This window comes from Cervus elaphus, chromosome 10 (genome assembly GCF_910594005.1).
Source record: "Cervus elaphus chromosome 10, mCerEla1.1, whole genome shotgun sequence".
Classification (NCBI taxonomy): Eukaryota; Metazoa; Chordata; class Mammalia; order Artiodactyla; family Cervidae; genus Cervus; species Cervus elaphus.
Window position 1 is genome coordinate 24,941,531 of NC_057824.1, and position 25,910 is coordinate 24,967,440.

General features: G+C 53.0%; 2 protein-coding genes across 6 annotated transcripts in view; one reads left to right on the top strand and one right to left on the bottom strand.

Annotated features, from left to right (window-relative positions):
- The first annotated feature begins 1,319 nt into the window (after positions 1-1,319).
- Positions 1,320-11,326, top strand: SNN (stannin). 2 transcript variants are annotated; one of them, XM_043914333.1, is made up of 2 exons: positions 1,320-1,453; positions 8,153-11,326. In XM_043914333.1, the coding sequence occupies exon 2, from the start codon at positions 8,235-8,237 to the stop codon at positions 8,496-8,498; it is 264 nt and encodes an 87-aa protein (XP_043770268.1). In that variant the 5' UTR covers positions 1,320-1,453; positions 8,153-8,234; the 3' UTR covers positions 8,499-11,326. The 2 variants fall into 2 exon arrangements, with proteins under 2 accessions (XP_043770268.1, XP_043770269.1); XM_043914334.1 differs by lacking the exon at positions 1,320-1,453 and adding an exon at positions 1,704-1,965.
- TXNDC11 (thioredoxin domain containing 11) overlaps positions 11,260-25,910 on the bottom strand; it is a 59,751-nt gene continuing 45,100 nt past the window's right edge. For all 4 annotated transcript variants that reach the window (XM_043914331.1, XM_043914329.1, XM_043914330.1 and 1 more), the window contains 5 exons: positions 22,310-23,102; positions 19,918-20,060; positions 19,339-19,448; positions 15,740-15,820; positions 11,260-12,019 (listed from right to left, as the gene is read on the bottom strand). In XM_043914331.1, coding sequence (XP_043770266.1) covers positions 11,377-12,019; positions 15,740-15,820; positions 19,339-19,448; positions 19,918-20,060; positions 22,310-23,102 — 1,770 coding nt within the window. In that variant the 3' untranslated portion in view covers positions 11,260-11,376. The remainder of the gene's footprint in view (positions 12,020-15,739; positions 15,821-19,338; positions 19,449-19,917; positions 20,061-22,309; positions 23,103-25,910) is intronic.

Below are 25,910 nucleotides of genomic sequence, written 5' to 3' on the forward strand. Positions count from 1 at the left end.
TGTGCTGGGTCATGGTTGCTGCCCAAGGGTTTTCTCTAGTTGCAAGGAGTAGGGGTGACTCTCTAGTTGTGCTTGGGCTTCTCAATGCAGTGGCTTCTCTTGTTGTGGAACATGGGCTCAAGGGCACACAGGCTCAGCAATTGCAACCCATGGGCTCAGGACTTGTGGTGAGGGGGCTTAATTGCCCCACAGCATGTGGAATCTTCCGGGACCAGGATTGAACTGTCCCCTGCATTGGCTGGTGGATTCTTAACCTCTGGACCACCAGGGAAGTTCCAAGGACTCTATATGAGACTGGAAAAGACATTTCCAGACAAGATTACCAGTTCCCAGGATGAGGTGCTCCACCTGCCCCCTCCTAACTTGCAAGCCAGAGGCGGTGGTCCAGGGAACTTGGGCCGCAGAGGCCTTGAAGGACCCATCCTTGTCCCTCTTACAGCCAGCTGGCCACAGGGGGTTGGAGTGTCCTCTTCTTTGACCGCCTTCCTGGGTGGACAAGTGGACTGACTGGCAGTCATTCCCAGGGCAAACGGCCTGGCCTCCAATTTTGTCTTTATTATATGTGGGCTGTGGTACTTCAGTTCTCTGGAACATCAACTGCAAAATGAGCAGCTCCTCCCTTCCCAGTTTTCTCCATGAAGTGTGTTGAGAGGCGACTACAGGGCCTAGCGCTGGGTGAGGCCTAATCGCGGGGGCTATTACGTTCAATAACCATGATTAAAAGAGGCCAAAAAGGCTGCAAATCCTCTTTCAGCCCGCAGCAGAATGGGAGCTCTGTTGAGGTCAGGGTCCTTGCTTGTGTTCTTCGTGGTTATTCCGGCGACCACTGGTACACCCAGAGTACACGGCTGGTGTTCCACAAACGTCGAATGAATGATCAGTAATGAACTAATTAATAAACGAGTGAATGACCAGCTCCCGCTCCAAGGGAGGACATGTAACTCAGGGGTCCTGCCTGTCTTTTGTCCTGCCCGGGCAGCTTGCCACACTCTTACCTGCTATGCGCCTCAGTTCTCCCCTCTGTTTGCTGGCGGGAGCAAGGGAAGCCTCTAGGGGCTGGAGGCGGGGGTTCCGGGCACGGGGGCCCCGCACCCACCCGCGCCCAATCGCCGTGCGCCGAGGCCGAGGCCGAGCCCGCCCCCCGGCCCCCGCCCCCCCACCCCCAGTCCTGCCAGCTGCGCGCAGCCCCCGCCCCGCCTGGGCGGCCCGCCTCGCGCGCACGTGACCCCGCCCCGGCCCGCCCCGCCCAGTCGTCCAAGCGCGTGTTCCCATTGGCTATTCAGGGAGGGACCCGCCCCCGTCCGGGGGCGGAGCCGGAGACGCCCCGCCCGCCGCAGAGCGGGGCTCCTGCGTCCGGACGGTGCGCGGCGGCCGGACCGGGCTGGCGGGCGGGTGGAGCCGGGCCCCCGGGGCTACTGCGGGGCGATCGGGCCGGGCTGCGGACGGCGCCATGGTGAGCGGAGCCGGGAAGGGTCGCGGGGGGTGCGGGTGCCGGGTGCTTGGGCCCGGCGGGGCCCTGCAGAAGGGGAAGGGGCGGCCCCGCTTGGGGTTGGGGCGCGCGCTGGGAGGCTCGGTGGCGGGCTGGGGGTCGCTGCGGCGGGGGAGGGGCCACCTGGGCTGGGGGCGCGGCTTCGGGGGGAGGGTCTGTTCCGGGGGGCCGCGCCCGCGGGCGGGGGTTCTTTGTCCGCTGCGCTGCGGAGAGATCGGGACAAAGGAGGCGGCGGGGGGCGGCGGCGGCGGCGGCTGCTTTGCAGGGAGCGACTGTACCCCCCCCACCAACGCAGTGCGTGCCCCTCACCGCGGCCCGCAGTTCGGCGCCCCAGGCCGGCCGCTGGGCTCCTCGGGACACTTAGAGATTTTCAAAAATTAACAGGAGGCGGGGATCCTGGCAGCCTTCGGGGTGGTTAGGAGGAATCCGGGGGGTAGGAGAGGAGGTCCTGGCGACGTCTGGCGCCCGCTTCGCAGGTGGGGAAACTGAGGACTGGCTGCGAGGTTTGGTGCCCGGTTCCGTCGGCGGTGACTACGCGGCGTGGGCATGACTGGGTCTCGTGGTCGCGCCCCCCCAAGCTTCCTCCCCCAGTCAAGCCAACTGGAATTGCCTCTCCAGCTGGCGTTCCCCCTCCAGCTGTCCCCCCACCCCGGGCCGCGTCCCTTCCTCTCTCCAGCCTCTTCTTAGCTCTTTGGTAGAGGCGGGGAGACGACGGAGTTGCCTGGCAGGGTTAAATGAGAGGGTGCGTGGAGCGCGCCTGGCATCGCGCCTGCACGTCGCCCGCGCTTGGCACGCGGGAGCTGCCCGGGCGCTTGTCATCCCCGTGTCCCCAGTATAGAGCTCTTGGCCCCAGTCACCCAGACTGCTCTGATGGGGGCGGACTGGGCTTCACTTGTACCCCTTGGCCCCTCAGGCATGGGAGCGGGGGAGGTGGGGGTCAAATAATATGCCATTTGAGTGTCAGAGTTGAAACCCCAGATTCTGGATCCGGGGCTGCGTGGGTTTGAATCCCTGCGCAGTTACTTTCCAGCTGTGTGACCTTGGACAATTAACTTCTCTGAGCCACAGAGGCTGAGAGGTGATGATCTGTGTGAAGTGTTTAGCCCAGTGTCAGGCACGGAGTAATCACTGCCAACTTCTGTCAGGCATCTACTGTTATTACCAAAGTTGTCCGGCAAGTGGGCCTACCCTGGGGCAGCCTGTGAGAATGACCAGTGGCTGATTCGCAGGGCGCGGGCATAGGAGACTGAGACTGACCTTGGGGCAGTCCCTGGGGTTCTGCCTGCGCCAGCTTCCTCTTCTGCACAGGGGAACCTAGAGGGTTCTGGTGCGAATTTCCTCTTCGGGAGGACCGTGGTGTGATGGGTGGGTGGTGGAAGGTGAGGTGACACTGGACGCAGAGCTGGGCACAGCCCAGTTAATCTCTCATCCGCATCGCCACTGTCCTCGCCCTGATTCGTTGAGGGCAGCTCGTCGAGGGCAGTGGCCTATGTGATGCTCCCTTGGGTCCGGACTCCGGCCCAGGCCTGGCACAGAGCACTTGCCCCCTTGACGGGCCCCACCCTCCCCAACAGCCCTGTGTTCCTCATCAGAAACTGGGCAGGAAATGACCCCAGTTTCGGGGTCCCCTGAAGAGACCAAGCGGGGTTTGTTGGGACACCTGACAGATGGCTCTTCTGGGAGAAGGGGCATGGCTTAACTGTGTGGAGGTGGTTGGCCCCCTGTAAGCAGGACCGTCCCAGAAGGTAGCGGCTGCAGGGCGGGGGTAGTAGCTAACTGGTGTCCAGCTGGGCCGGATGACACTCGTGATGTGCCCAGTTAAGCGAGAAGAAGGTGGCAGCACGTCCCCTGAGGAAGGTGCTATTTATGGCACTGGGCCTGGACCCGGTTTTGTACCCTCCTGGGAGCAGGTCCTTTGGAGAGGGGGTGCTGTGAGGGGCCACCCTGGGGTCTCGCTGTCCTCCCTGTGACACCCAGGAAGGTGTGGGGCCTGGCGACTACAAACCTGGTGGTTCCATAGTCCTTTTGTCACATTTCTGATCACTTCTCAGCCTCCCCACAGCCTGGCTGGTGAGGCCAGGGTCTCGTTCCCATTTTGCAGGCGGAGAAACTGAGGCCGTTAGGGGCAGTTTGCTTGGCTGAGTCACAGTAACTCATGATATTGAGTGGAGGGGTGGAATGGGATGAAGAAGGGGACTCGAATTGAATCTGCTGTTGTTGGAGGTTGAGGCTCCACTGGGCCTGGGGTGTGTGAAGGGACCTGCAGAGTGGGGTTAAGGCTTCATTTTGGGGTCCCCTGAAGAGGCAGAGGTGACACAGCCAACCTTAGATTGAGGAAGACCTAAGCGGGTGGGCCTCTGAGGACAGCAGGATAGTGGGAGATGCCTGGCTTACTGGTGGCCGAGGCAGGGACGATGGGGGGCCGGGGTGGCAAGCTCAGAGGGGTGGTGTCTGCAGGCATTGGGCATTTACATCTTGTTTTTCCAGGAGCAGTGAGTGAGATCCCAGGGACGCGGAGCGGGAGGGCGGAGGATTGGCACTGTGTGTTTGGGGATCCAAATGGCCTTGGGCTTCCAGCGCCAGCCTCCCTCCTGACTAAGGGAGCTGGCAAGGAGCTGCTGTGGAGGTTGGGGGGAGCATGGCCTGCAGCCCACCCCTAGAGTGCCTCAGCTGTGCGCTGGCTCCAGGGCTGGCCTGCCCCTCGCCCCCTGCACTTGGAAGCCTCTGCCCTTTGTTCTGCTGGGCCCCACTTTCGGGTCCCATCCCCCATGTTTCTGCCCAGGTTCACTCTTGGATAATCCGCTCAAGCTCCCCACACCTTAGTGTCCCCACCTGGGAAACTCAGATAGGAACCCTAAGCAGCGCTAGCTGCCAGCTTGTTAGGAGGATCAGACAGTGGTGTGGAATAAAGTGTTAACCACTTGGATGAGTGTTCTGAAGGGGTCCGGGTTTCCCATGTACCATTCTGGGCATTTACCCAGCCTGGGCGTTTATCCTCCCTGTCCTGCCCCGTGTCCTTTCCTAGCTCAAGGTGAGGGGTCAACTAACTTGGAGGAGACAGCTTAGCTTAGCAGGAGGGAAGCCCGGAAGAGATGGAGCCATCGGTAGGGTCCAGCCCAGGCCGTGAGGGTTGTGGGGGGAAACAGCCGGCTTCAGGTTGCTCTGGGATCTGCATCTCGGTGACATCTTCCCTTCCCCACGGCCCCTGTGGGGACAGCTGCCCCTAGGGGCTCAGGTCAGGCCTGCCTGGGACCCACTTGCACACGTGACTCCCACCTCCACGCTCAGGCTGCAGCCTGTCCTTCCTCCGTGGTAGCTTTGAGATTCTGGGGTGTTCAGGGGTAGGGGCTGCCTAGGCCAGCTGCCTAGGACTGCTGCTCCCCCCGGAACTTGGAGTGGTGGGCTAGCAGACAAGTATTGAGCACCTGCTGTGTGCTGGTAACAGGGCTGGGGCTCCAGCAATGGGCAGGATGAATGGCACCCTCCTCCAGGCCCAGGGTCCACTGTGGGAAGGAGTAGGCAGCCAGGAAAGCACCTTTCCTGACCCAAGAGAATGTCAGGTGGCAAAGAGCACCGGGAAATAAGAGGAAGTAAGACAAGATCGGGGCCAGTGGTCTGTGCTGGGGGTGGGGAGCGTCTGGAGCCTGGGAGGTCTGGGGAGGCCACCCCCCTGAGAGGCATCTTCTGAGAAAGTTCCCTCTGATGGGAAACAGCCAGTCATGGGACGTGCAGGGAAGAACACCACAGGCAGAAGGAACAGAAAGTGCAGAGGCCTTGGGGAGGGAGGTGGGAGGCAGGAGGGTGTGAAGAAGCTGGGGAGGCAGGGGAATTCGGATTCTCTGCCAGTACCGGGGAGGGTTCTGAGCAGGAGATGACGTGACCAAATTTTGTAAAAGATGGGTTCTCAGGAAGTACTTGCGGAGGGAGTGAAGTAATAAACACACACTTTGGGGGTGGGGGTGGGAACTGCGGCCAGGTGTGACTGTGGCCTGGTCACCGGGCTCTCTGCTCCCTCGAGGGAGATGCCCAGACCTGGCTCCGCCCCCTCCTCCTGGCCTGGGGTGCTGGGCCGGTGGTGGGGGGAGCAGACAGGGTTTAGAGGTCACCGCCCCTCTCGGAGGGTCCCTTGGAGCTGGGGCTGCCTCTGCGTCCATTTCTTCATCCGTCCTGGGACCGCTGGTTCTCCCCCAGCTGGTTTGGCCCCCGAGGGGCCCCATCCCCAAGTTCTTGCTGCCACTGTTTGATTTCTGACTTCCTGTCCCCGAACCCGCTCCCTACCCCCCAGTCTCCAAGCACACACACTTCCCCTTCCGAATTGATACTGACTTCCCTTCCGGTCCAAGAACCCAAGGTGGGGGCAGGCACCCCAGCAGGCGCTGGACACCCAGGAGGGCGGGTGGAGAGGGACTGGCAGCTCCATGTGCTCCCAAGTGGGAAGAGAGCATGGAGGCTGGGACGGGTTTTCCTGGTGCTGCCAGCAGGCTCTAGTGGGGGTGGGGTGGGGGGAGGGGTCACCTGTCCTACCTGGAGGCCTGAGAGGAGAACGGGCTGAGCAGAGCTGTGGAAGCTGATGGCAGCCCTGATGGTGGCACAGAAGTGTGTAGGGCCACCCCTGGAGCAAGTAATGCCAGCCTGGTGCTGACACTGAAGCCAGGGCGGCAGACTGAGATGGGTGCCCTGAAGGGAGGGAGGGAGGGAGTGCAAGCCGCAGGACCAAGGGGGCTTCCTGGACTGAGGGGTCAGGAAGGCTCCCTGCCTGGGCTGGACCTAACCAGGGCAGCATTCTCAGCCTCCACATGATGTTTGTTTGGGACCTTTGTTTGGGGAGCCATCCCCAGCAGTGGGGGAGGTTTAGCAGCACACCTGGTCTCTACCCACTACGTACCAATAGCAACCCCCCCCATACCAGTTATAACCCAAAATGTCTCCAGACATTGCCAGATGTCCCCTGGGGGGCACGTGAGAACCACTGAGCCAGGGGAGCAGAGCATTTGGGCAGAGGGACCCAGCTGGGCAAAGGCCTGGAGGTAGAAGGGAGGTGGGGTCAGTGGGAGATGAGCAGGGGCTGGGGCTGCTTCGTATCGGATCCTGAAGGTCACTGTGAGGACCTGGGGCCTTTCTGCTGAGTGACGGGGCACTGGCTGCAGTGGTCCAGGTGGACCAGGGAGCCCGTTGAGAGGGATGACAGCAGCCTGGCCCTGGAGGTGGTAAGAAGGGCACAGACTCCAGGTGTGTCGCCCCCTCCAGCCCCAGACCCCTCTGCCAGTGTGGGGGTAGGAGCAGGGCAGGAATTTTCTCGGGGCCTGGTCCCTGGACAGACTCAGGGACATTGACTTTGCTGCCCAGAACATGGTCCTGGGGTGGGGTTGGGGGGAATTCCTTGGTGTGGAGGAGAATCATTGCTAATTAAGGCTGTCATTGCTCAAGGGCGGCACTCCATCCTGTTTGGAGGGGACACCTTCCCCTTCCAGCGCTGTTTACCTACACTGATGTCAGTCTTCTCCAAAAACAGCAGCTTCAGACAGCTGAGCACCGACTCTGTGCCGGCCCTGTGCCCAAGGCGCCCTGGGCTCTCCTGCACTCTGATGACCACCTGGCTGTTACTATTATTTGCTCCATGTGTGGTCAGACGTTAAAAAGGGCTGGGTCTGGGACCCAGGGGAGCCACTACCTCCAACCTCAGGGGGCTGTCCTTGTCTCCCCTCTCCTCTCCCCCACCCAAGCCAGCTGATCTCCACTGGCTGCATGTGGAATCTTCCCGGTCCAGGGATCAAACCCCCTCAGCTCCTCACGCTTGCTAGCGAACCTCCCTGCCTTCAGAGCCTTAGCAGATGGTGTCCCACTGCCAGGAACGCTTTTCTCCAAGAGTTGACCTTCCCGCATGTCCCAGCATCACCTCCCAGGTGTCTGTCGCCTGCCCTGCCCAGTTTAGCCTGGTGGCACCTGGACCCCTATGTTCCCAGCGTGCCTTTCCTGCATTTGTAGTGACAGGTGTGTGGCATATTGACCTGTCTGGCTCTTGCACTAGACGCTGAGCCCGGTGAGGGCAGAGGCCAGTTTGTCCCGCTTCCCTTGTGCCCTCCTCAAAAGTATTCCTGAGCCAGGGCGGCGACAGCTCCTTTGGGAGCAAAGGCTGTCACCGGCTGCACCCTCTCACAGGTGTACCGGAAGGCTTGCTGAGCTGTATGCTTCCCCGGTCGGGGCTGATGTCACTTCCCTGCTTTCGAATCCCTCGTCTCTGGCTGTCTCAAAGCACTGGCTCCTTTGATCTGTGAGCACTTGCTAAACACCCAGTGGTGCTGGGTTTCTAGAACAGTCAGTCACCTGGAACAGACGCTCTTTCAGCCTCCACCATGGTGGGGTCACAGGTCTCGGGTGCCGCCTCTCCTGCCTCTCAGGTTCCCTGCTTGAGGGACTGGCTGGCTGGTAGCAGAGGCACTGAAGGTATTAAATGGAAGCAGCTGGGGTGAGCAAACAACGCCGGTGGCATCATGAGCCAAAAAAACCAGCAAACGCCAACCGGCCTGTTTTTCACTAGGATGAGGGCGGGCCCCGTCAGGCTTAGGAACTGATTAAAAATAGACCCAGTGGAAGACCCAGCGAGAGCCTGTGAACCATCAGGGTCCCCAGCAGAGTGTCCCATCGTCTTGCTTTGTCTTTCAGGGCTCTCGGGTCCAGCCTTGCTAAGCCGTCCCCACGCGAGACCTTCCTGCGGAGCCAGCCCCTGCCCCCACAAGCACTGACCATGTCTATTATGGACCACAGCCCCACCACGGGAGTGGTCACGGTGATCGTCATCCTCATCGCCATCGCGGCCCTGGGGGCCTTGATCTTGGGCTGCTGGTGCTACCTGCGACTCCAGCGCATCAGCCAGTCGGAGGACGAGGAGAGCATCGTAGGGGATGGCGAGACCAAGGAGCCCTTCCTGCTGGTGCAGTATTCGGCCAAGGGACCGTGCGTGGAGAGGAAGGCCAAGCTGACCCCCAACGGCCCTGAAGTCCACGGCTGAGCCGGGATGCGGAGGCTCCTGGGCCCGTGTGTAGCCAGCCGGGAGAGGCGTGGGAGGGGCGAAACCACAGACATGCCTCCGCCTAAGAGGAAGGGTTGATACTTGCTGGCATGGCCTCGCCAGGCTTCATCATCGCATGCACTGACTCCCGGGGCCCCAGCGGTCCGGCTCTGGGGCTCGCTGGCCCTGGGCAACCCCTCGGCGTCCTGGTGGGACTGCCCATTGCAGGCAGTGGGCAGACCTGACCTAGCCGGGGCTCTTGGCCCCGCAGCGCTTTTGTTACTTGAATGTTTAGCTGAGCCTGTTTTTGACGGAGCTACTACTACTGTAAGGCGTGAGCTCACAAGCCTGTGAACTGTAAATAGGCCCCAGAAGCACGCGCTTAAGCCTCTTTTGCTGATTTTTAAAAATATCGCGCATAGAGCACATGGGACTGTCCGAACTAAGGCTAAGCTGAGTCAAGGCAGTGGGGAAGGGTGACTTTAGATGTGTGAGGCCCACATGGCACTTGGCAGGGGCCTCTGATACACGTGTGTGTGCGCAGAGGACGTGACATGTCGGTGTTAAGCCTCGCAGCCGACCCTCCGGGGTGCCTTGGTGGTTTGCTTTATGAGCGATGAATGGGAGCGGCGGCGCGACCCGCCCCCGTGCCCCGCCCCGCTAGCTCCTGGTAGATGAGGTCGTTAAATGTCTGTTCCCTGTTGCTGGTGGAGCGATTGCAAGGAAGCTGCTGCGGCTGCTTGGGAGCCGGTGAAGGACGAGTCAGGGCACGAGTCCCGAGGCTGCCAGGCGTCCCAGTGGCAGAGCAGTTTCTGGACACACACCCCCCCCGCCCCCCCCCCCCCGCCGTGGTCTTGAGCATGCTGGGCGCCCCGCCCCCCACCCGGCTTTAAAGAGCGCTGGCTTCGCTAGAAAACACCAGAGCTGCCGCCTTCACCTGGTATCCGAAACCCTAGTGGCCCAGGAAGGGGAGACAATGGCGGTTTTGGTTTGTTGTATTTAATGTTTTCTGCACTGGAGGGGGGCGGGGCTTAGTTGCCCTCCTTTCCCCCTCCTGCCCTTTTCACAGATCTGCTTCCTTTCCGCTCAGATTCCCACACACCTGCTCGATTTCACTGTCCTCAGAGGGCCACCGACAAGGGGGTCCCCTGACCTTGCTCTGAGAGTGCCCAGTGTCGTTTCTTGGGTGCCTGAGGAAGCAGGAGCCCCAAGCAGCTTGTACTTAAGCGGGCGGGTCCGGGGAGAAGGGGCTTAAGGTTCAGGACTTGGTTTTTGCAAAGATGAGGAGCTGGATGGCCATCGACACCCCCCACCCCTCCACGGTGTCCCTTGTGTGGACTTCAGTGAACTCGGGTTTTTAATTACACCACTGTAAACAATCCTAAACGATTATTAGATGGTGACTTGTGTCCGCATCCTTGGGATAAACGAGGCCAGCCCTGGTGGAGCTGCAGAGCACTGGCCCCCAGCACTTGAGCCTCCCGCGGCAGCAGAGGTGGGGAGCACCTGGCTAACCCCAGGCTGCCCCCGCCCCGTCAGAGCTCCCCCGCAGAGCTCTGGCCTCCTGGGCATGCTGAAGGCAGCTCCTCTGGCCCCAGCCAGATCTCCCCTAAAAAAGGGAACTAATCCAACTTTCTAGAACCCCTAGAAGAGAGCTTAGGGAACACTTCTTTTAGCAGTGTACCCCTCAATTAAGGGTCCAACCTTAAATGATAGCTAGCAGGGAGGGGAGGGGTAGCTAGTTAAAAGACAATCTGAGCTGAAGGCAGGATTGAGACAGCACAGGAGGCTACTGAGGGATCCTTAGAAGGTGGCCGGGCTTTAGAGCAGGGGAGATGCTGCTTTTGGTCCCCACCTGGGGATAGCCAAGTGTCAGACTGGAGACCAGCAGAGGCAGCTCACAGGGTGTGGGCTGGAGGGGGGTGTCAGAGGTTCTAAAGGGGTCAGTTGGAAGGTGAGGGAGGTGTGCTTTCTAATGGAGGACATAAAACTGGGGCAGGTGTGGGGGTGTCTGATCCATTACCCTCGCGTTTCGGAGCTTCGGGCTTTCTACCTCTACTTTCTGCAGCTGGCGGTCAGCACCTGAGGCTGTCTGTCCTTCCCCCAAGTAACCGAAGCACTTGCCTTTTCAATCCCTGAGCCTGACCCTGAAAACGACCACCACCTGACTGTCCGGTTTGCCCCGAGCTTCTTACCATGCCCGTGCGTTTCAGTTTTGAGAAGATGAAGCATCACTTTCTCCTTAGTTTCACTCTTGGAGGGTCCTTATCCCTTGACGTCTATGCCTCTTGCACCAGGCGTATCAGCATGGTGTCAGTGCCGGGTCGGGCACAGTGGAGCACGAGCGGGGTCTCCGGGGGAAGTGGAAGGACCCATAGGACTGGTGACCAGCCACACAATAGCTCTCACTGTTCTTCTTTGTCAATAGCTACTTTTTTTAGCATAGACACCAGAGCCACCACTCCAATGGCTCAGTTAAGTTATGACCTCTCATTGAATTCTTTCTGAATAGCCCAACTGTTGCATCCAAGTTTCCTGACTTGTCAGTCAGGACGTTAGCCTTTCATCCTGTGTGTCATGGCAGAGCAACAGGAGGGGGATGGGGAGGGAACTCCGACACTGAGCCACTGAAACAGGGACTAACTTTTCTGACGAATCTTCACATGGACTGTGCTACTGTTTTTGTCTCAAAGCTACCAAGTTTGTGCAATAAGTGGAGGGGATGTCACCCCTGTTCAATAAAAGCTGAATGACATTCAAGTTGATTTTCTAGACCACTGAGAAAATCTTTATTTACAATAAATTTCAATAAAATTTGCATAAATATATTCCCAATGTACAGTTTTCTCCTTTGATTTCTTCATGTCATTTTCCAAAGTCAGTCTGTCCGGTTCTCGGGGCTCCTCTCGGAGGCCAGCGTGGAGCTGACGTTGGCAGGCGGGGGGGCGCTGGTGGGCAGCCGGGGGGCACCCGGGGGCTCGGGGTGCTCTGAGCGCGCCCTGCTCGGCGGCACGCGGTCGTCCGCCCCGTCCCTGCCCTCCAGCTTGCGCTCCATGGCGGCCACCAGGATCCTGAGCCACGTGTTCTCCGTGAGGAGGGTCTCCGAGGCGTCGGCCAGCTCCTGGAGCCTGCGCGCCACGCCGTCGAGCTCCCGGGTCTTCTGCTCGTACAGCGCCCGCAGCTGCTCGCTGTGCAGCCGCAGCAGGCCGTGCTGCCGCTCCAGCGTGTGCTGCTGCCGCAGCAGCCGGTGCTCGTCCCTGCGGGCGCCCGCGAGCCGGGCCTCCACCTGCGCCTGCGCCCGCTGCAGGGCGCCGATCTCCGCCCGCAGCGTCCGGACCTCTCTCTCCAGGTGGGCAATGTGCCCCTGCTGCAGGGCCGCCTCGCTCTGAAGACACTCTGCGGTGGGAGGGCCAGCCAGGTTCCCGGGGGCCGAAGCCGGGTGTGAGTGATGCAGGATGAACCGCAGCAGGTTGGGAAGGGTGATGGGAAGGTCTTCAGGGTATTTCACACTTAGGTCCTTTCTGGGGAGAAAGGGGGAAGGAATGAAAGATCACACAGCAGCGCCTATGTTCTTAGTCTAAAACCAGGGTGCCTGCGAAGGTCAAGCTGCTGTTTCCTACCAAAAGGAAGTCCGCAGGGAAAATGTCATCTGGAAAAAAATGTTCTACACAGCTGAGGATGTCCCCTGTGCTGGTTCTGTAATTAAAGTGGTTTATCTCAAAGGTGTGTCTGCCTCTGAGGACAAAGAGCTCAGGCTCTGTTCACAACCTTCCAGGAAAGATAAGAGCTCCCAGGCCTAAAGCCAGTGGTGTGTCAGGAAGAGTGTCCTGGGGCCAGATCGCCACCATATCATTCTTGTGGCCATCAGCAATGCTGGGTGAGATGGGGAAAACCTCCAACACTCAGCCTGGCTCTTGAGCAAGCATTTATTACACATTATCTGAGCAAGAGTTCTCAACTGGAGTGACTGTAACCCCAACCCTTCGAACACTGGGCAACACCTGGAGATACTTTTTATTGTCATGATGGGGAAGGTGTTACTGGAGCCCCACCTTTGACAAACAGACTGAAGAAAGAAGGTTGCCCAGCCCTAAGAAAAGACAAAAGGTGTTCTATCAGAGGGTAGCCCTTTCCCTATGAAAGAAAATCACAGGGAAATTAAAACCAGATATGCCCCATTTTATGTTTATGGAAACTTTCAGGTAAATGGAATAATTTTTTTAAAATTTTGGGGGTAAGCACATAACCATGTCTTCCTTTAAAGCATAGTTTCCTTAATGTGTAAGCTTTCTCCATTGGGGCCTCCCAGCCATTCAATCGACAACTGAGAACTCCCTGGCCCCTGTGAGGAGCAGGCGAGGATGGGCAAACAGAGGTTGGATCTGCCCCCAAGTTCTGCAGCACAACCTGGTCTTCGAGGACACAGCAAATGTGAACCGTCCCCAGCAAAGAGCTTAGTGTGTGTATCTGGGGACACAGGGCAGAAAATGACACTGGTAAGCATGCTGTTTTTCAGTGTCTGGAACAATCTCCATGAACCTATCTGAAGGGTGTGCTAAAATACTTTTGAACTCCTTAAGCAGCAAGGACACAGAGCATCAACAAGTTGCTTCCCAAATGGTAACTGTTTTGCAGGAGTGGTGGTAAAGGTCCCACTGTTTATCTGACTCTCCTGGAAGTTCACCAAGAGCACGTGTATGCACCTCTAGCACGTAATAAAAGGCCAAATGCAAACTGGCCAATGGGCTATAATACAGAAGGAGGGCAGGCTGCTCCTTTAAAGAAGCAAGGTCCTTCCCCAGGGGCCACGCTAGAGTGAACAAACCCCTTCTACTTCTAATGTGCTTGCCCATGGCCGGGCCAGAGCACCTGCCTTGTGAAAGGTCACACAGAAGACATGATGAAACAAGAGTGGCTCTGAGATTCCCCTGAGTGGGAAGGTGGCCCTGCAGGAGAAAAAGGAGGCCCAGGTTGCACACTGCAGCAGATGACAAGCTCTCTCCTACGGTTTCACTTTCATGATTATTAAATCCAACGTGCTCATTGAGGGCAATTTGCAAAGGGTGTAAAAAGCACACAAGAGGCATTCACCAGACCACTTGGAAGCCTCACTCCTGCAAAACCATCACCATCAACGCCTTGATACCTTCCCTTCTGCACTCATTTTAACCCAGTGCATGTGTAAATTTATATTTTACCAAAACGCATATGCACTTTTACATTCTCTTCACGAAAGATAACACAAGCATGTGACTGTGAGGAAGGTCTCTTTTGCGAGTTGTCAGCTCTCTGCCCATCTACCTTCTGAGTAAACTGAACATTCACATTGGACCAGCTAGAAAGGAGCTTATTCACTTCTGATTACCATTTCTTTTTAGGAAATAAGAAAAAAATTCTGTTCCAGGGCTGCACTGGTGGCTCAGTGGTAAAGAACCCGCCTGCCAATGCAGGGCACATGGATTTGATCCCTGATCCAGGAAGATCCCACGTGCCGTGGAGCAGCTGGGCCCGAGCGCCACAACTACTGAGCCTGTGCTTGAGAGCCATGGAGCGCCAAGCACCGAGCCCACGTGCCCTGGAGCCGTGCTCTGCCACAGAAGAAGCCACAACAAGAAAGCCTGCGCACTTCAACTAGAGAGCAGCCCCTGCTCGCGCAACTAGAGAAAACGCACATGCATCAACAGAGGCCCAGCACAGTCAAAAATAAATAAATCTTCTATAAAAAAGAAAATTTCCATCCCAGGGCAGTAGGACTTTGGTTCTCAAGCGCTCACTGTTGAACTAGAGCTGGACGGTCTTCTCTATTCAGTACCTACTTCCTTGACTTTTCAATTCAGGGAAACAAGAAGGGGCTGCAGCACCCTCCCTGCAGGGCAAGGGCAACTCCCTCGGGCGGCCTCAGAGCGAAAAGCGCGCCCAACCCAAACACGAAACCATCTAGCTGCTGGGAGCGCCTTTGTGCAAAGGCATGTGCTGGGGGTTATGACTTCACTGCTTTTTCAAACTAGGCTTGAAATTTGAAAAATGAGGCGTTAATCTCCACACCCCACCTCTGTCTCACACAAGGTGAAACTGCTTGTGTCCTTGTCCACGTTTCCTGGACTGTGTGGCACTTGAGATGCTTCTTAGAAAGAAAAAGGCTCATCACCACACAGTGGTGGAATGGGGTGAGTCACGCTCTGTTTTTAGTGCGTGATCTGACAAGACCCTACTACCACAGAAAGTGTACCAGCAAAAATTCTTTGAGATAGAGAGGAAAAACCAAGGAAATGAATCTGTCACACGAAGGAAGCACTCTCCTTAGAGAAACACGCGAAGCACGACAGTGGCTGCAATAAATAGTAAAATCAAGTGCCAGAAAACAAAACACGTGAGTGAGACAGCATTACTAAACTCATCCTGCGAGTGCTTTTCCTGAGGAGATATTGTCAAAGCCATGTGACTGGGTCTCTCAGGACCCATCCTTTTAAAAACAAAAAGGAATTTATACAAAGAGAACATGTGGTTTGTCAGGCTTTAAAAGGCCAAGAGTTAATTTCCTTTCTACCAAAACATCCGGATCCATGTTCGCTGACCGCCAAGTCGGCGTCCTTTCGCTAACCTAACAGCCCATCCCTGTGCCTGGGCTCTCAGGCAGGGTGCCCTGATGGCTGACCTTGCAGCGCCCTTAGACGAATGTGAAGAGGTCAAGGTGACAGCCCTTGAAGTGACATTCACGGGGAGAAGGCTCTGTGAGCCCTAGAATGGGGGTGCAGTGGGTGGGAGAGCCTGTTTCCTCCCTGCACCAGGGAGCTGAGGAAGCCATCCGCAGGGTTCAATGAGAAATGAATGACTCACACGGAAGCGGGCAAGTCGGGCCTGAGTCCCCGAGCGCCCAGCCACGAGCTACTGTTTTGCCCACTTGAACCTGGGGCTCCTTGCTGTCAATCTCAGCACACACTGTGTGCTCATAAGGCCAAGAAGGTGAACCAGTGCCAGTGGCCACATTCGTGCTTGTGTCAAACACACTCCGGGAGGGGCACATTGATTAAAACCACCACACCTGACACCTCAACACCAAAGCCCTTTCCCCCTTGGTCCCTAGTGGAACATGTTTCAAACAATGCATTTTATTCTAAATATTTTAGTAATATATAATGATTTACGTTTCACTTCTGTGAATTACCTCAAACCCATTTCATTTCTGGCAAAAGAATCCCATCTGCCCAAATACTAAAAAAAAAAAAAAAATTCAGCATTACCTGTTACAGGGAAAAAATAAGACAGTAGGAAGACGATCAACCATGAATTCCCAAGGAAGATCATTCTGAGATACATCGATCCTGGCAAAGGGAAAGAACAGAAAGCATAAAAGAGTGGCCCAAGAAGCTCCAACCTGGAACCTGAAAGCATTTTCTCAAATAACGTAAGGACCAGGAGCACCGTGTGCGCCACATGGACGGGCCCCGGGCAGTGAGCACATCCCTGGTAGACACAGTGCCCGCGAGAAACTCCGAGACTTCCGGGACAGCCAACTGCTCACCTGACTCACTGAGGGAAAGGCAGTGGGGTGCTTTTTAGATTTTTTTTTTTCGTTGATGTGGACCATTTTTAAGTCTTTTATTGAATTTGTTACAATATAGCTTCTGTTTCATGTTTTGGTTTTTTGGCCAGGAGGCATGTAGGAGCCTAGCTTCCCAACCAAGGATCAAACCTGCACCCCCTGCATTGGAAGGTGAAGTCTAAACCACTGGACCACCAGGGAAGTCCTGAAATGTAATAACGTCTTGAAAGTAAAAGTGAATTCCAAACAAAATAAAAAAGCCTGACACCTGACAGGTAATCCACCTAACTGACAGAATGTGGGCAAGTACGTAACCCGTGAATCAGCTCCAGAAGAAGGACATCACTGCGCAAAATACATCAAGCTTTTGAAAATGTAAGAAAAGTGGGAATGAAAGATAACACTCTATATTTTGTAAGTCTAGACAGAGACCAAAAAAGTTGTACTTTCTTAGCAGATTTTACATTAATTTTCTAATACAGGAAGTGCTATCTGGGCTAAATTACCCAACCTGTGCGCTTGCTTTCTGCTGAACTAGGTGGAGGCACCTCTTCAGCCGGCACTGAGATGGACCTGCAGGAGGGCCTGCCCACTCGCCCCCAGGACTGCTCAGCTGAAGCAAAAGGAACATCCTAGAAGGAGGAAGTGGACCTAGGCCAGGTGTCAGTATTCACAAACAGTACGTACAAAAGATGGAAATGTTCTGAATCATTAACTCGACAGAAATTTTCAGAATGTGTAATTAGGAGCGAGAGAAATCAGTGCCATGCATTTGTCCAGAAGGATGAAATTCACTTAAAAAAAAATGACATAACCAAATCATAACGGTTTTAAATAGCTTCACTAACAAAACAGCCCTCCCGCCTCCCCCTGTGAAAGGCTACAGAGACCATCAGTCCTTTTTTTTAAGCAAGTGGTTTATAATCAAACGCTTTTTCTCCTGATTTTTTACTTCGACGAAAAACTAAACTGTAAAATCAAAAAATATATTTGTAAACATCCCCTCAGAATCCCACTGGGCTTATCAGGACCTCCTTTCTGCCATTCCCATTCAAGTTCTGGTGTCTATGCCTACATACTCTGAAGACCAGCAGTCGTATTTCATATACTATTCTTTTCAAAATTAACTGTATGAAAAGCATTGTTCTAATGAAGAGGTAAAAATCCCATCAAATGCTCAACCATAATTTATGTAACCATTTTTCTCCTGTCAGATATAAATAACACTGCAATGATGAGCACACGCTTCTCTGGGAGTCCCATTTCCTTAATTCCCCAAAGTGAAACTAACTGGGTCAAAAGTACATAACCATTTTTGTGACTTCTTACAAATGGTGCTAAAATGTTTTCCAAAAAGCTTATGCCAATTTACTTTCTCTATTAGCTACATCTGACTGTGCCAATTTCATTTGATTTTATCAACACAAGATCCTACCAATGGGAATTCCCTGGCGGTCCAGTGGTTAGGACTCTGCTTTCACTGCCCGGGGGACTGGGTTTGATCCCTGGTCCGGGACCTGAAAGCCACATGACGTGGCCAAAACAAAGACAAACAAAAAAAGATTCTACCACTCAAGAGCATTCATTAATAAATATAAATGACATTTTGTTATTGTTTAAATTTACATTTACTAGATTATCATTTCCCTACTTGTTTATTCACTCTCTCCTGTTAGGTGGAAAGTCTGTTTTGTGACCTTTCTTTCACACTGCACTCCTTCTCAGCTGTTTCTCCCTCCATCCCCCACTTCCTCTGTGGTAAAACATACATAACACAAAATGTACCATCGTAACCATTTCTAAGTGCACAGTGCTTTCATAACGCTGTGTAACCATTACCACCACCTGTCTCAAGCTCTTTCATCCTGCAAAACAGGAACTGACCCCACTCGACAACCACTCCCGTCCTCCCTGCACCCCTCGGCAACCACCATTCTGCTTTCTACCTCTCTGACTCCGACTACTCTAGGGGCCTGGTGCAAGGGAAACCGCACACTGTCTGTCCTTCTGTGTCTCCTTTCACTTAGCATGGACATCCTCGAGGTGCAGCCATGTTACAGAACGTCCTTCCTAAAAATTTTAAGGCTGAATAATATTCCACTATACATACAAACCACAGTTTGCTCTCAGCAGGTCTCTTAAACCACTTTAATTTCTCAGGGTCTGGAGTATGAAGGCCTGATTCTGAATCCTGATCCCTTATTTACAGGTCGCTTGACTCTGGGCAACCTGCCTGATATTTCTGTGTCTCAGATTCATCCTCAGTAAAAAGAGAGTGGTGATCACACCTGTTCCACTGACTGTCCTAAGGATTACGTCAGATAACGTGTCTATATAAAAGTTTCACAGCACAGTAACTCCTCTAGTGTGGCTCTAAATCATTATTTACAGCATACACAAAAGGAAAGACATACATGCTGGAAAATACAGCTCTTGTCCTTTTGTAAGTCGGTCTTCTGTATTTTCGTTGCACATTTTCCTAGTGAAATCTGTTCATCTTTCTTTCACTATTTGGCAAGTTTCCACCTCTCAAAGCAACCAGCAAATCCAATATTCTATTTTCTGTCATTTTCTCTGATTTGATCTTTTATATTTAATTCTACCTATCTGAAGGGGTTTTCTTGGGGAGGAGGGAGAAAGACGATATAGCTTAAATTTAAATAATTTTCCCTCCCAACTGCCTACCTTATCCAAAAACTCTTTGAGCATTGTTTTTTACAAAACAGTGATTTAAAATTCACTTGTTAAAAAATAAATAAATAAATAAATAAAATAAAATTCACTTGTTTCGTGAAGATCCTACATACAGTGCCACGGAATCACACAACTAGAATACCACGTGGGTATTAGCCAATCTTTCCTTTTCCTTTTAGGAATAAGGAGGGAAACAAGGCCTGGTGGAGAGATTCACTCCAGGTCCCAGGGCTGGTTGACAGTATGTCAGAGACTGGCCCCCTTTTGCTGGGCCAAGGCCCCAGTGATGTATATTCCAGAAAGCTGGCTACTTGGGGGGCTGTCTAAGCAAACAGGTCAGCACTGCTCCCACAGAAACACCCTCGTGCTCTGATGAACTTGATCAGGGCAGAACACACTCAACATTATGCAAGGAACACTCAGTATTCACCAGGAAGACTCTGGCGCCAATGAGGTTTTGCTCACAGCTTCCCGCTGACAATCAACCCTGTCTTACCCAAGTCCACAGAAAACTGGCAGACCCTTGCAAGCCACGTGGCTAAGCTGGAAGGAAGAGTAATGACAGGCACCCAGCCCAGCGTGCAGCAGCATGGGCTTCCTTACCTCGCCACAGTGAACGTGTCTGAGGGCAGGAGCCGAGCTAGCTGGATGAAGACGTGATTGAGGGCTGGACAGAAGCCGCACCACTGTGCGTAGTAAAGTAGCAGCACGTCCTGTGGGAAGAAGTTGGCTGTTACTGCGCTTCTGGGGTCCTCACTGTCCTTAGAGCCCGGCAGGCATTCCATAAATGCTGCTCATGCACAAAGTACAGTGAAACCTTGATCTCTGGGTATTTTTAAAAAATATTTACTTACTTGGCTTCCCTGGGTCTCTCAGTTGTGACATACAGGATCCAGGTCCCTGATGAGGGATGGAACCCAGGCCCACTGCACTGGGAACTCAGAGTCTTAGCCACTGGACCACCAGGGAAGTTCCTGGTCTTTTGGTGTTTTCAGTTATGTGCTTTTTAAGGATGCTTTGCAATCACAAAAGCACCATGTAATTCACGCATGTTCTGCAATAAGGCTGTCATGTGGTCAGTCTTTTGTACGTCAGCACCAACTGCTCCACCCATGATTGCAGCTTTGGAAATTATTTTAATAGGGACAGATGGCTTGATTTCTGCCTCGCTCGATTCCATACCTGTTTCTGAAGGACTACTTCCCAGAAGGTATCAGTCGTCACTTCAGTGATTAAACGCTGAGAAGTGAACTGGGTAGAGTCACTTCCAATAAGATGCCTTTTCAGAGGACTGTAGAGAACGCTGAAGTTTTGAATGAAAGACTCTAAAAATAAAGAGAAAATGAGATCAGCTCTTCTCTTGGTATAAGGAGAGTAGCTGGCCCACTTTAAACTCTACACTTTAAAAAGTGGGCTGGCTTCACAGGCCCACATTTTTAACACTTTATGTACAGGCAGAACTCTGAACAAATCCACACAGGAGGGGACAGGGGGTTTGTATTGGCTGTAGTAACTCAGCAGACAGCACTTTAGCTAACAAGAGTTTCATGGTCTACTGTGCGTGGGCTAGGAATCCGACGCTCTTTTTTTCTAACACTGGTCCACAAGACACCAGAGACTGGGTAAGTCATCAACAAGTCACCATTGAGATTTCAACCTACAATACCAAGACCTTTAAGCCTAACTACCGATGCAGTGACTGCACGAGCTACTGTAATGTGGGAGGTGTTCACTCATTCATCTGAGGGTGAGGAGCTATGGTCTGTGTTTCCTTTACTAAAGTTCCTCAAGTTTCTTCTTTAATTAAAAGGTTAAGAGAAATAAACAACTATATTTAGTGGGAAAACAGCATAAATAAGGCCCATAAATAATCCAAAACCCTAACTTGAACCAACATTTTTACCCTCCCCACTGACGACTATGTCTTCAGATTCCTTTGTTTCATCTGAAGCAGCACTAATCTGAGTTTCATTTCTTTTTTTTTCCTTCTCTCTCCATTCTGAGGTCCTAGTGAACAATGGCAGGTTCCAGGGAGGAAGGAGGAAGGGAAGAAGGCTGAGTGAATACTAAAGAGAATCAGTCATCAACATCTGAATGACACTTAGATGGTTTTTTGAAACATAAAACCCAGAACTGTTCACTAATTTGAATGAGGGCTGAATTCTGAAACTGCCCCAGAGACGGCTGACTTGAGAGTCACCTCTCCAAAACAACACGTTGGATGTTTCTGTATGAAGACTTTGACAAATTTTGTCACCAAGCACAGGACAGAGAACAACAGAACTAGATGTTTCAGAGTAGATATAGAAGATGAAAAGAAATCAGAAGACGGCTTCTTTTAGATCACCCTTAATTCAGCGTGCACCCATCACGAGCTCACTGGATGCTTGAATATCAGCACATGAGGCAGGAAAATCCAATCAACGCTTACTTTAAAAATACAGGCTTGCTTCATTTTAAGAAAACTCAGTACACCAAAAGGTAACTTCAGGCAACATGAATGAGGAGCAAGGTGTGATATCAAAAGTGGACGCACTTCATTAAGTGACTATTCACGGGGTTTCTCTACACACTCAGGAGGCTTCATGTTTTAGAATATAATTTGATGTAGGAAAAATAAATCACCATTTACATAAGTCTTTTCAAACGTGTCTAATGTAGGAAATAAGCTTCATCTGGACTTAAAAGACAGCACTTAAAGTGACTAATATTTAGGGGTTTTGAGTTTACTGTTACTTTCATGCTCTCCAAAACTTGAAAATGAAAGGTGGCCCTCCCCACCACATTCCTCCTGTCTCCACTTGGCAAACGCCGACTTTCCCCCATGGTTCCACCGAGGCTGAACTAACACAGCTTTTGAATTCGCACTTCCTTGTCTGCACATCAAGGATGTCAGCGAAGCCCTGGGAACAGGACGTTTGGGCTGGGTCACTGCCGCTGCCAGGCTCTAAGGGCAAGCTCGCGGGGCTTTCCCAGAACAGTGATTTACCCCTTCCCAACCCCGCCCCCAAAGTGGGTCTTGCTGGTTTGCAATCTGACACTTGTTTATTGCACTTGACACTTGCTTGTTACCATCTAGGCACCCAAGGTCATAGCAGTATTCCTCAACTTGCTAAAAAAGAGCAGCAGAACAAATTAGGTCTGGGGGCCCTGATATGTAGTTAAACCTGCAACACAGAAGGGGGCCAGGCAGTTCTGTCATTCCGCTGCTTTCTGTGAAGCCCCCGGCAGGGCTGTTCATCACCCCCGGGGGAGTTACCATAAGACCCACTCGCCACCACCCTGCCCGTCACTGTGGCCAGGTTCCCACCTTGGAAATGTGGCAGGCACTGCCAATCTGGGATGCTGGACTCTTAGCCCCCAAGGGCTAAGTGACCAACTTGTCCAGAATTCAGAGTTAGGAAGTTTCTGTTTCATTTAACAGACAAAATTAGCTTCTTTTAAAATTACAACTGCAGTGTGAAGATTTAAAATGAGCTAGTAAGAGCCAACCGTCATGAGATCCCTAAATAACAGTCCCCTATGGAAAGTTAAGCAAAGTGTTAGGCTTGGGGAAGGAAACGGCCCACGGTACCTAGGGTGAACTTCATAAGAGCCTGTTTTGGATCCAAGATATAGTGAGACTCTTCCTTCACGTCAACGATTGCGGCAAACTCCTTCACCCGAGCAGCGCTCGGAGCACCCAGCCGCTCCGCGTACAACCAGAACAGATTGGAGTCCAGAAGGTAGATGTTTAGGGTCTTGTTGGTTCTGCAGCTCAGGCCTGTGAAGCTCGAGCTGTTTGCCTCCAGCTCAGGAAAGAGATACCTGTTCTCCTCAATGTGAGGAACAGAGCCCAGGCTGTCAACCTCGCACTTCTTCTCCAGGGAAGAAAATGCAATGGGCGGGGTTTCAAAGACACCTTGTTCCGAATCAATGAAGCCTGCTACGCCCCTGTTTATGGTCCTGCAACATGCGGTGTAGTAGCTGAAAGGGCTGTAGAAACTTAGAAAATTGCTGCATTCTATGCTGCCTGATGCCACATGATAAAAGGTTTGCTCCTTGAGGTAGAAAGAATCCAGAGCTGCTGCCATCTCGAAGAAGCTGCACTGGGGCACGGTGACCGAGCTCGGCCTGAGGCTGCCGGCCGTCTGGTTGACACACAGCTCACACACATTGTGGGTTCTGGAGATGGAGTGCCACCGCGGCAGCACCACCGTGTTGCAGCAGGGTGACGCCGTTATCAGCGGCGGGTCCGGGAGCCGGGCTGGGGGCTCAGGTGCCAGGGACTTGAACACCGGGGTGTCCACTCGTCGCAGGTGCTGGAGGAGCCGCTCCACCACCTGGTCCCCATGACAGTTGTTGTACTCCAAGGCCACTTCGGTGATCTGAAACACAGGGCGGAGTGCGTGAGAGGCATGGGGTGGGGCAGGGGACCAAGGAACTGACCCCGGGGCTCACAGGCCTGATGAGCATCCTGTCTGATTCAGAAGGAAGAGCCCTGGCCGGAAACAGCAATAAACAGGAAGCTGTCACACCTAGAGCTATTAATAGAGAGGTCTGGGTCACATTTCAGATCATGACACCGAACCACCTGTTTGGAGACAGAAGGGGTCTTAGAGGGAGACGTCTCAGCCTATCACATGATGAGGTGAAGCCGCTTGCCCCACAACACATGTCTGGGTCGTCGAAGAACCAGGAACAGCATCTAAGTCTCAGCCCCCAGCTGAGTCACCTTCCTTTATATCCTGAAACTCCTCCAGAGGAGGGCTTCATTCTTCCTCTTAAATATAACAGTCTAGCCTAAAAAACTCGCCAAGCACCTAACAAGTAGATCAACTATTTCACGGCATCTATGTTTCCAAATAAATTCATGCACTCGAGGAGCCCACGAATTCAACCTGTTCCAAACCATACTCCTCCATTTTGCCTTCCTGCTCCTGCACCACCCTCTCTGGAAAACGGCACCATCAAAGCAGAAACATCAGCCAGCCCTCAGTTTCTCCCCGCGTCACCCATGCCTCCAGTCCGGCCAGCACTGACTTGGGCAGCGTCTCTTTTGCGTCCTCCGGGCCACTGCCTCGACTCGGCCTCACTCCTCACAGACCGCCATTCTCTCCCCCCGCCCACTGAGCCTCCACACTGCCACCCCTTATTTTTATCTTATTTCAGAGGAGCATGAGGCTCCTCTGCCAAACGACATTCAGTGGCTTCCCTTCTGGAGGGTAAAACCAAATACAGTCTGGCCCGAGTCTGCCTTTCCAGTTGGTCAGGGCCTCCTCTACCTGACAAGCCACAACACTCTCCCCAAGACCCTACACCAGTGGAGGCGACCCCACCCCAACCTGGGGAGAGGCAGGTTCCGCATCTTTCTAGTCCTAGAAGCCTTTCCCAGAGAGCCTCACAACCGTCTGTCGAGACACCGCTCTTCCCCACAGGCTCAGGGGTCCTCATGGGCAGGACTGGGCTTGATTTATCCTGCTGTCCCCCGAGCCTCGCCCAGAGCCAGGCTCGTAACAAAGGCTCGATAAACACCTGGTGAACAGAGGGCATCTCAGGGGAATGTACACACTCCCGCTTCTTGGTGAGATGATCCGCTTTACCCTGAGATCAGTGTTAGCCATTTAGATTCAAGTTTCATTCCAGGACTCTTCCGTTTCCAAACTCAGGACCTTTCACCACCCAACACCGCCCCAGTTTAATGCAAAAGATGAGCAAGACATTCTAATCCAGAGGCACTCATACTCCCTAAAACAGAACTGTACTAACTTAAGTCAAATCCCGCCATGGTTAGTTAAAGGGTGTTAAGTCACTCAGGATTTTGTTTCATTAAACAGGGTGCATGTGTGTGCGTGTGTGTGTAAAAACCATTTAGTACGTGCTTTTCCAATTTAAAAGAAAACCCATATTTTATAACACATGATACTTATGGACAGAGTTAATTTAAGACACATGTGTTTGTACAGAAAAACAAATTATTCGAATAGTTCTTGGGCATAAAAAAGGTTACTTTAAATGATAAAACCAGTGTTTTGGTCCCCCCCCACACACACACATGTACACACAAGAACATCTCAGTCCTTCTTAAAGGGTAAGGCTCCAACAGCACATTATACTGAAAAGTTCAAGCCTATGTGATTAATAAAGTGCCCAGCTGCCCTCTTGCCTCATCTTGGTACTACTTTATATTCAAAGACATAACAGATCACCACCCCCAGGCCCCCACCAAACCCACAAAAATTCAAGTACAGTTAGCCCTTCATATCCTGTATCTGCAATTCAAACAACATGGATCAAAAATATTGGGGGGAAAAAATTCCAGAAAACAAAGTTTGAGTTTCCTGCACTTAGGCAACTATTTACATAGAGACGGACAAGATGGGGGCTCGAGCCCTGGGTCGGAAAGATCCCTGGAGGAAGGCATGGCAACCCACTCCAGTATTCTTACCCGAGAAATCCCCAGGAAAGCCTTCCAGACTATGGTCCAAAGGATCATAAAGAGTCAGACATGACTGAGCAACTAACAGTCACTTATACAGTATTAGGTATCGTAAGTAACCTTAGAGGTGATTTAAAATACACAGGAGGACATGCATAGGTTATATGTAAATGCTATGCCATTTTACAATACAGAACTTGAGCATGTTTGGAGTTTGGGGTATACGGGGGTCCTGCAACCAAACCTCCATGGGTACCAGGGGATGGCTGGTTGAAAACCCCACATTTACTACAAACAACTTTAAATACTCTTAATACTAGAGCATCTTAGTAAAGTCAGAGTGCCTTAGTTCATAAAATAACTGTGTAGTGAAGATTTTCCAAAGAAATGAAGTCATTACTTCAAGTCCTCTCTAATCAGAATCGACAGAGCCATCTCACTTCCTCTTCTTCCCTCCTCTAAACCACAGGAGCAGCGCCCACTCAGAGGCCCCCAGCGGTGATGAATCACGTCAGCAAAGAGGGTCCAGAGTAGCCGCGGGAGGGCCCTGGCCTGGCGAGGGTCCTGCCTCCCCATTCCCTCAGGAAGGCTCCTGAGAGGGCCCCGGAGAAGCAGCATCTGGTGAGCCTGGTCAGTGGCTCACGGACTTTCTGAAATTGGTTTTGGCCAATTAAGGGATCCTGGAGGGAAGGAAAAAATTAAACCCCCAATAAACCCAACTGAGCAATCCCAGGCGCTCTCTGCTGATTTTTATTGC

Coding starts and splice junctions, on each gene's coding strand:
- SNN (XM_043914333.1), top strand. CDS start 8,235: ATGTCTATTATGGACCACAGCCCCACCACGGGAGTGGTCACGGTGATC.